We start from the raw sequence: 11,036 nt of genomic DNA, 5'->3' as shown, positions 1-11,036 counted from the left end.
TTTCGCTTTCCCTTCTCATTACTTTCTCCCCTTACTTTATGTCTCCACAGAAACCAGGTATGGATCTGGCAGATACCTACATTATGTTTGTTCGACAAAACCAGGATATACTTCGAGAAAAGGTCAATGAGGAAATGTACATAGAGAAGTTGTTTGATGTAAGTAACTAGCCTTGCAAAGCTTGTTCATATTACTACTACATCAGAAGGGATAAGCTGCATTTTGGTGATATTCAGCAATCTGTTCTGATGTTCTTACCAGCTGAAAATTTTTGCTTTTGCTTTTTATTTATCATCTTCAGCTGTCAAGGGTGGCCTTTCTTTAAACAGTTTCTGCATGAAAATTTTAAGTGCTTAGAAGTCATAAGTAAAATTGGTAGAAGATTATTTGAAATAGTAATTTCTCCACTGTGAGTAGTGCAATTTTATTCCATCTTTTGATTTTGAATATGTTAATGGAGAGATTTAGGTTGATGTGGTTTGCGGACTCCAGTGCAGAGTTAATTTCCCTAAATAAACAACTTGTACATATCACTGCCTGCTTGTATACAGAAGGAAGCCAGTTATGCCTGGTACATCTGCGGGCTTGACTGGTACTTTTCATGAAGTGACTTTTAGAATTTTGTTTTGTGGTATTTTCAGTTTAAGCCTTGTAAGATCTTAAAGTTTACCAAATATGTATTGAATTGTCAAATTTGTTTTCAAAACTTTGATCGCACTTCTAAAAGTTCAGAATAATTTTCTTGTTCATCCTCAAGGCCCGCACATTGTTAGCCAGCCTGTATCTTCACAATAATTTCCCTCAGCTTCTGTACTGGCTTCTTCAGCCTCCCTCTGCTCATTCCTTTGCCCTGATTCTTCCTCTTTTTGTTAGGAGCTATCACCTACTCTACCAAAATTTTCCTTATGCAAGGCTCTCCTATAAGGTCACTAGCAACACTCTTGGGCATATTTCTCCACATTCAAGCTCTGGCCACCCTTTCTGAGTTGCCTGAAGGAGAAGCTGTAGGCAGGTGAATTTGTATCTTTTGTATAAATTCAAAAGCACTACACAAAGGCCTGCACATAATTTGAATAAAAATTATTTTACTATAAACTTGGATCAATTTACATGACAATTATGTCAGACACTTATGTAGGAATTCGAACAAGAATGAAGTAATCTGACACTGTGCAATGCAATTCATTACAAAACAAATTCTGAAACGTAATACACACTTTTAAATGTATTTGTTTGTGTGTCATCTCCTAAGTATTTCAGAAAGCTTTGCTGGCGGTTTCATTTAATTATGCAAGTTACAGCAAATGTTTTCATAACAGCAATTCACAGCCTTTACTGTGACACTGCAGTTGTGGCAGTCACAGAAGGTCCCATAACATAGACTCTCAGCCATGGTATGTCATGTCAGTGTTTGTTGTTTGTTAGACTAGGTGGTCAAAATGAGACTTATCTCTCAGATTTTATATTTCCAGACACTCACAGGCAGCTTTACAAAAAAAAGTATCATCTGTTTTAATAAGCTAAGTGCTAATATGTGTGAAAAGAATGATTTTATAAAAGCTTTGATGCCCTGCAGGGGTAGAAAAATTATCATCCATCCAGCTGGCATCTTCGCAAAGTACTAAAACCATATTAGCAACTTCTGCTTCAGTTTGCTTTTGCACTGAATCTGCAAGCATATGTTTCATTTTCAAGTTTCTATTTTTTGTTTTTCTTTGGAGTTATTTTTGCTTATGTTGTAATTTTCTGAATGTTAATAAAATTATCTTCCTAAGGCCAAGTCTAGCTCTCACTGGAGAAACCACTTTGACTTTGTTGATGTAGTGGGATTGGACCAAGCCTTCTACTATGACCATAGCAGTAAACTGGCCAGGGCATGGGCACAGGCCTGAGAACTAGCGAGTGATCATCCATACCACTAAGTCATCAGCATGGTTCCTGGCATTATTTTGGGTTAGGCCAACTAGCACTAGCCCAAGCACAAAGCTTCAGTACAATTAGGTTAGCATGGATCAAGGACCTCTTCCAAGTTTCATTTCAGCAATCAAGCCTTTCAGCCCAAGAAAACATCTCCTGTATGGAAGCAAGCCATGACATAGCACTTGCCTTTGAGATGCAAAGCTGTTCCTGTCCCCTTTTACTCAGTATTATGCATCATATGCTGTCATAGCCAATGCTTTTAGCTGTAAGGAAAGAAAAAAGATGTACGCGATAAATATTCTGTGTATCAAGTATCTGTTTATATCTTTATTTTTCTTTATATATGGTGATATCACATTTCCCCACAACATCACAGTAGGAGATATAACCAATTGTACAGAACGCACATATGTAAGCTCATAGCATGCAGAAATTTAAAACAAAGGTATCTCACTGTATTAATTCACCTTTCCTGAGATTAATTCAGATTTAGAACAGTATGATTGAACAAGGTTGTGCTCATGATTTTTGGAAAGGCTTTTTAAATTAGAGATATAACAAAACATAGGTATTGTTTATGAATTCAATTCTATCAAGTTATATTTCAATAGAAAAAATAAAATATGTTCAGGTTTTTATGTAAACATACTTCAAGCCATTTGACTGGCTACAGTTGTATATCACTGTTAATTTCACCTTAAAATGTATAATATTTGTATCAGATAAGCAATCATCAGCCAAGCGAAATAGGAAAAGTGCATATCTGTGCTTCAGGCAGGGAAACACCTCATTCATAATAGCAAAAAACCCCAGACTGTTCTATATGCTAGAAATTTGAGTTATAAATATAGACAAGATCAGGCCTCGGGATGCCTGATCCCAAAAAATGTATAATTACAAACTATTTATGACCAGATTTAATTGACTTGATTCAGGGCCGCTATATGCCAACAGCTATTATGGTGACCAAGAGAACAGGACATCTATCATATGAAGTAATGTACATCTCAAAGAAGATCGTTTAAATTTAAGAATAGCATTCATACAAGTAGAAATGTCTGCCAGTAGGTCACAATATGTTAAGGCTAGAAGTTGGAAAATATTCTGTCTACCTGAAAAGTTTCAACCTAAGAAGACAAAAAAACTGCATTGTTTTATGGTGCTTAATAAGCCTAGAAGAGCATTGCCATGTTATACAAAATGTGAAAAATCAGAAGAATGGAATTTAAACTTGCGATAGGAATCCTTACATATGAGAGACGCTCAAATCTCCAGGGGACTCTGAAAGAAGACTGGACTGCTAGTTTTTTCTGCACTGTTTTTAAACCATTTAAATCCTATGCTTTAGTACTTCTGCTGGTCATGTAGCAGAACCAGGGTGGTTTTTTGGTTTGTTTGGGTTTTTTTGTTTGTTTGTTTGGTTTTTGGTTTTTTTTTTTCTTCCCTGAATAACTTGGCTTCTGGGTGCATTTCATTCTTCACCTCCTCCAGAAGGCGTATAGACAGCGTGCTGAACAATGTGGCTTGGTGCTCCTGGTAGCACTGGTCTCTCCCAGGTCAGGGTGCTGTCACAGAATCACAGAATCACAGAATGTTAGAGATTGGAAGGGACCTCAAAAGATCATCTAGTCCAATCCCCCTGCCGGAGCAGGAACACCTAGATCAGATCACACAGGAACGCATCCAGGCGGGCTTTGAATGTCTCCAGAGAAGGAGACTCCACAACCTCTCTGGGCAGCCTGTTCCAGTGCTCTGTCACCCTCAGCGTGAAGAAGTTTTTTCTCATATTCAAGTGGAACCTCCTATGTTCCAGCTTGAACCCATTGCCCCTTGTCCTATCACTGGATGTCACAGAGAAGAGCCTGGCTCCATCCTCCTGACACTCACCCTTTACATATTTATAAACATTGATTAGGTCACCCCTCAGGCTCCTCTTTTCCAGGCTAAAGAGACCCAGCTCCCTCAGCCTTTCCTCATAAGGGAGATGCTCCATTCCCTTCATCATCTTTGTGGCTCTGCGCTGGACTCTCTCCAGCAGTTCCCTGTCCCTCTTGAACTGAGGGTCCCAGAACTGGACACAATATTCCAGATGCAGTCTCACCACTGTCTTCTTGTTCTACAAATTAGATCACCAGGTTTGGAGTCACAAAGAGCTTTTGCTTGGTCAGTTTGTCAGTGAGACACTTAGGACTTTTTTTGTCTTCCTTTGAGGTGTGGGACATGGTCTTCTTCCTAAGATCAGCTGGGAGTTGTACCTAGACAATTCCTTCCTGTCACAGGAACTCAGGGCATCTATCTCCTAAGTAGCAGCTTATAGTTATGGGGTTTGTTTGTTTGTTTGTTGTTAACATGACGGACCTTAAAGAACACTAGAAAGGTTTTGTAATGCACTGTACATGTGGATTTTTTTTTAACCAGTGCTTGAAAATGACTTATTTTCAGAAAAGGCTGTAAGAGTAGCACTTGGTGAATTGGAAAATTACATAATTAAATAGAATTACACAAAACTAGGATAAATCTAACTATTCCTAATTATTATTAATTCCTCTTATTTATAATCTGCTTGATGGACAGTGTACAAACATTTGTGCAGCCTGTCAAAGAACAGTGCTGTGTATCTGATCACAAAATTAACAGATGTAAAAAATATCCAGCTATAAAATTCCCATGGGATCTGGTTCTACTCTATCAAAACTAATGGGAGTTACACCATTAAATTCAATAAAAGCAGTGTTGTATCGAAAAATATGCCAGGTTATCATCACTGACTAGACTTAGAATCATGTTTCTATCTGAATTTTTAAGATGACTGGTAAGTCTCCCTGGTGCTGAGCATTTTCAATTACATTAGACTTATAAATTAAAAACTATTTCCTTTAAAACAAAACTGGATTTTGCTAGCAAACCAGCTTAAAAAACATAAGTCATTTTGCATAAAACACTGCATAAAACATCGATGCAGTACTTACTTTCTGTAATAATATAAAGTTCCTAAGTACCCCTTGGGTAGGTTCTCACTTTCTTGTACCTGTTAATTGTACGTGAAATATGGATATTCTTGTCTGAACACAGAAAAATTTCTTTACAAACATTTTCCCTTCAAAATAATCCTGGTTTATTTGCCATTAAGAGCATTAACTTATAGGTTATATTTATTTGTGTTGAGTCCATTGGGAAAAACTTATAGTGTAAACATATGTACAATTCTAATTTTATTAAGACTGTATATGCAATGAAATCTTTATGCAATAATTGATTGCTGCTTTGAGAAATAAAGAATGGTTTAAGAGAACAGTTCTAACACATCAGTGTTTTACCATTGATACAATTTAAAGGTGTTCCATTTTTTTTAAGCTCTAATTTCTAAGAAACCTGTGCACAAGTGTATGTACCATAAACACATGAAGTAGTCAGAGTGAGCATCCTGGAAAGGTCGGCATTGGCAAACAGGTCCCTTTGTTATCTTGTACAAGATGGCAGCTGTTAGCAGATGTTGACTTTGGCCCTGATCATCCATCTCTTACAGGTGTTAAACTGGTGTGGTGTGACTGAGTAGTCCTGTTGACTCCACAGGGACTGCTCATGTAGGAGAATGTCCTTGGGGTTGTGGCCTCGTGCAGGGTAACAAGTCAACAAGCAGTGTAAGGGTTGTTAATGGCAGGGATCTCATACAACTTTCTTTGGAGTGCAGAAAGACCGAACGACTTTATGAGTAGTGTAAATGCTTAAGCACTCCAGATTTATGTAGCTGCTTTCGCCTTTTGTATTTCGAAAGTTCAGATGTAATGTGGTATTCTTTTTCTGTCAAAAAATCGCTTCTGTTTTGTCTGGAATGTGAATTAAATGCTAGTAGTGTTCCCATATCACAATCATTATTTTCCTCTTCCGTTAGTAGCAGGATGGACGATTTAAGTTCAATGATGTACTTGAGGTTATTTGTGGTAGTAATTATTCTCCAAAGATTACTATGTCATGTACTTCATTCTGTGCCTAAATTGAGATATGAAGTACTCATCTGATTCATTTCTGTTTGCCATCATATCTGCAAGTGCATTTTTAGCAAATGCTCTGTACAATTGTATCATTTCTATAAGTTTCCTGACCTTTTACAAAAAATGTGTTAAAAATGTGTAAATGCTTCTCCCTGGCAAGTGAGTTAATCTTCAGCTGGTGTTACACAGCTAAGAGGAACACTTACTTTAAATGTGAGTTTTCTGTAGTACCAATTCCTTGTGCTGTCCATGTCTACCTCAAAAACACCATTACTGTAGTATTTAGGATTCAACAATGTTTTTCTAGAAAACTTCAATTGCGATTTTTTTTCTCATTCTCAAATTGCTTCTTGTCACATTAATTTTAACGAATAATCTTAACTTTCATTGTTATGTAATATTTACAAGTGTGTGATTTGACAACAGGTCTACTTTTTGATCTAGATTATATGCCAAAGCAACTTCAGCAAGTTGAGACTAGGTAGGACTGGTTAAAGGCCACGTTTGAATCAAAAGCTGTGTTAGTATGAACCTCTGAGAAACATGAGAGGACCGTGCCTAATTACTTAGAGACTCAACAAAAATGGATTGTAGCTTGTTGATCTTCTTATTTCTTTGATAACTCAGAATAATCTTCAAGAAATATGTGGGCTTCTTTCTCAGATTCTTGAAATTTGATCACAGTGCAAAATTGTCCTTTGGCGCAAACCCAGAAATACACATCTTTGCATGATGCACCTGGACATATGTGGCAGGTCTGGTAGAATCAGCTAATTAACAACACAGGCTTAAACAGGCACCTCATCTGGCAGTGTAGTTAGTTGCCTGATGGTGCTCAGCAGGATTTGGTAGTGCTTTTTATTTTTCTATCCTAATGGTCTGCTGCCCACCTAATTTTGCCTTATTGTCAGCCACTACTTACCGCAGCTTGAGGCCCTCCCAGGAGGCTAAATTATTATCAAAGGATTAGGGAGATGTAGCCTTGCAGCTCTGACATTTCTGATTACTTGTCTATGCCAGAACACTAATTAGCTGTGACTAATTAAGAAAAATGTTCCTGCCATAGAAAACCATTTAAAAGAACTGAGAAGTAGAAAAGCAATTGAAAAGCTGAGCAGTGCTCAGATTTGCCGATGCTCTTTAGATTTTCACCAAAGTCTTAACTCACCTTTAGTTATGTCTAATATTTTATAGAAAAATAGAAATCTCTTTATATGAGAACTGCTCTTCAGCTTCCTCCTGATCTAAAGACATTCTTGTAATTTAAAAACAGTTTGTCTTTTTTGGTAAAAGAGAAACATTTACAGAAAAAGTAAATTATATTAACATGCTCAAATATATGAAACTGTTCTGCATGACAGAAGCAACATCTTGCAGATTTACTGTTCAAAGTATTTTCAAAGTTCACAAAATTATTCCTGATGTTTTCAAGTAGATTTACCCCATTTTTGAGATAGAAATCTCTATAAAAGAACAACAGTTTATTTGAAAGCTGAAAAATGTAACCCACATCTGATTTAATATAGTATATAAGATTCCTTTGATTTTTTTTTTTCTGGAATATGCTGAGAAAAGGAGTGCCCACTCTTGGAGGGTGCTGATTATGCTGCTATGAATCCAGCAAAGCTCAGTACTGTTGAAATCAATAGGACCACAACACACTTAAAGCAAAGCATGTGCTTCAGAGTTTGCTGCTTCAGGATCAGAATATTCAGTGCTTTGAAAGCGGTTTTACACTGTAGCTGAGAGTGTTTTCTCTAGAGGAGACCATAACAAAATGACTGGTTTTGATGTTTTTGCTATGATACATTTCCATTACTTCTTCATTTTTATGCCATTTTTAATTTCTGGATTTCCATCTTGTTGGGTACCAAACAGCCCCAAAAGACACAAAAAGGGTTTTCTCAATATATTATGTATCCCATAGCCCAGTCTGCATTTAGCATTCATGGAATGGATGTCTGACACCTTTTTCACACTAATTCAATCATATTATTTAGATCTTCCCAGCGGGGCAGTAAGAAACTATGAAATAGATATTCTGTTATCTTGATAAAAGAGCTCTTTGCCTATAAAAGAGAAATAGAGAATTATTTTTCAGGGTGCTAAATCTTATATCCTGATATTCACAATTTCTCGTGCTGTCCTACCCCTAATTTCCCTGATTTGTGTGAGAAACTCACTTGTTTTGGGGGGAAGAAAAAAAAAAGTTTAAATTGCTATAAAAAGGCAATTTAAAATGTGCATCATGAGTCAAAAGAGGAAAAAAAATCCCAAACTTAAGATATTAAAGCACATCTGATTTTTTTTCTGAGGGAATTTTATCAGTCAGGGGTGGAACTACGAGGGTTTTTTTGCTTGTTTGTTTGGAGAGGGGCTATAACACTGGGAACTTCCAGTACAGTTTCCCCATAGACATTTCTGGTCTATACTGTTCATTCATTTATTTAACTTAGTTAAATGCATCTATCTATCACTCACAGTATCCATTCACTAAAAACAATAACAATTCTCTCAAATAAAAGAGAACTCGTTCCAACATCCAGGCACAATTTAGTCCTTTAACCTTTTTATCCTGCTAGGCGCAAAGTAGCAGCATCTCATTCCAGGCACTGCATTTTTTTTTTCTTATCTAGATGGCTTAAAATGTGTCTAGCAACTTAATGGAATCAATTGAGCGTGGACAACTATAAAAATATAAAATAGCACTGAAACTTTAGATGAGTCTGTCAGTAAGTGTTAACTGTGGCTGCAGCTTTCACATTCTACACAGTCAAGAGAAATCAATAAGGATTGTACCATTTATATTGTCTTATCTAATGTTTGTTCACCATGAAGTGCCAGGCACAAGCACCATCTAGGGAATATTGATTTCTTTATGTACTGTAATTCACACACGTATAAACAGCAGGAGAACCTTGTGGTTTCTCAAACCTTACTTGTGGGTTTGATATTTATACTTGTATTTCACTTGGGTCAAGCTTAAGTTTAAAAAGGAAAATCAAGGAAAACTCTGCGTAAGTGTTCACAAATAGACACACAACCACATTGTTGATCATATTACAAGAAAAATAGTGCCAGAAAGCGAAAGAATAATCTAGTTTTACTGTAATGAGTGTGGAGTAAAGGAAAGAGGTTGCTATGTTGTAAATCAAAACAGTACCAGGTGAGGATACTGCAGAGTGCTCTGCCAAAGTCAGTGATTCATCAGACCTTCTCAACCTGTTTGTTCACGGGGAACTGAAGCTTTAGTGCTGATTTAAATGGGGAAAAGTGTTGACCTATGTAGACATGGTTTCCTTTAAGTAGTTTTCAAGTGTTTCATCATATATTTTCTTAATTCACACGGCATTGACTATTTTTTGTACTTACAGTGTCCTAAAAGTGTTTACAATGTGCAAGAATAACAGTACAAATAATTAATAGAAAAATCATCTAAAAAAAAAAAAAAAAACACCACAGCTGTAAAATTTGCATCAATGAAAGAGTGCACACAGGCAATAGGGTCAGAGATGGAAAGGAGCAAACTAGACACCTGCCCAATCCAAAGACACTTTCTCCAAAGAGATGAGGGGAGGAGAGAAGCAGGAGGGAGGCAGGAGGCTGGACCTCTGCTCCACATTAGCGCTGCTCAGTGAGGTGCCCAGTCGATGCGACATAGGAGAGGAGTGGCTACACCACTGTGCAACTCCCTATCAACTTCACAGCTGCATCCAGCCCTGTCATATGCCATTGCAATAACATACAGAGTAAACTGATGATGAGTCGAGATTGCTGAGGTGGAAAGAAATGAGCTGCCTGTAAATATTCACCCAGAGGAACCCAGGATGTTTTAAATACTCTAATTAAAATGTATATTTGACCTCATTCCATATGGAGCAGAGAGTCTAAATATAAAGACTTCAAGGCAAGAGAACCACTAATGTGAGTGTAAAGGTCACAACACAGACTTTGGCCCAACTTTGGTCCACCTCACTTTTGGTAGATGGTACAGAGATTAAGAATATACTCATTTTAAGGGAGGGATGCAGCTCACAGGAGGACTCAGCCATCTCCCTGAATCACCCACAATTTGCCAATGCCTCACTCCAGGGAGTGCCCAGGGAAGTCCCAGGCAACTGTGCAAAAGCAGAGGTAGGTGTCTCAGTTAATGCCTTACAGGTAGAGTGAACCTGGACCTTTAGCCCTCCTAACGTTATGCATGCACTTAGGAAGACTGCTTAGTGTTTGTGCAGCTAAGCACATTAATAGGGTTTGTAAAACTAGAGGCTAGTGTTATAACAAGTAACAACTTGGTCATTTCACATTATGTTAATTTGTTTATTTTGAGGATCCAAGCTGGCTTGAATTTCAAGGTCACTCAAGTGATGTTCCCCATTCTGTGCCTTGGAGGATGTTTGCAGATATATACCCAAACTGCAACACAACACACAGTGTTGTGACACTGACAGTGTTTGCTCCACAGTTTTAGCACCAGAATAACCTATGGAAGTACTATTCACAGATCCCCTCCGTATCCAGAGCGGAGCAAGGAAACTGTTCTGTTAGTCTCTCACAGTCATGAGCATTATGTTAGTATCTAGTGTTTAAAACAAGAACAGCAACATTACATATGTCCAGACACAGAAGGAAGCTGTGCATGTCTAATTTTGCAAACTTCCAGTTTCACAGATCATCTACCATATGTGAATAAGACAGAAAAAAACACCAAGGTCACAAACATTATAAAGTAGCATAAATACTGTAAATTGCTGTTTAGCAACCAATATACAATGCAGTGAGAGATTAATACTGTATATTTTGTATTAAAAGTGTATATTCATTTGTGAATTGGCAGCAGTTCCATAGCAACTAGCCAGCTTCTAATTATAAGCCTAAAATATGAAAAATTTACTTTCTTCCTAGAAGATAAGCTTTTCATGTTAGATGTTCTTTGTTATTTCAGAACAATATCCTTTTTGCCTAGAAGTTTCAAAGATGCTTAATATGCTTTTAAATGAGACCCATTCTCTATTTTCTTCTCATTACTGATTTCTGTAAACTAGCCTGCCTAATTTATTTCCTTGTATCACCAAAATAGCTCATCCAGCAACTGTTCACTTGTTTGATCGTCATGCATCCTGC

The 11,036-nt window shown here is 37.2% G+C and overlaps 1 protein-coding gene across 1 annotated transcript in view; it reads left to right on the top strand.

The window, feature by feature from the left end:
- The first annotated feature begins 59 nt into the window (after positions 1-59).
- The window catches only part of LOC104464674 (calcium-dependent secretion activator 2-like), a 23,220-nt gene continuing 12,243 nt past the window's right edge, over positions 60-11,036 (top strand). Inside the window, exon 1 of the mRNA XM_010077453.1 lies at positions 60-158. Coding sequence (XP_010075755.1) covers positions 60-158 — 99 coding nt within the window. The remainder of the gene's footprint in view (positions 159-11,036) is intronic.

Source organism: Pterocles gutturalis, unplaced genomic scaffold (genome assembly GCF_000699245.1).
Source record: "Pterocles gutturalis isolate BGI_N339 unplaced genomic scaffold, ASM69924v1 scaffold45003, whole genome shotgun sequence".
NCBI classification, from domain to species: domain Eukaryota; kingdom Metazoa; phylum Chordata; class Aves; order Pterocliformes; family Pteroclidae; genus Pterocles; species Pterocles gutturalis.
The sequence above is the reverse complement of the archived record's forward strand: the minus strand, read 5'-3'. Positions and strand labels throughout refer to the sequence as shown.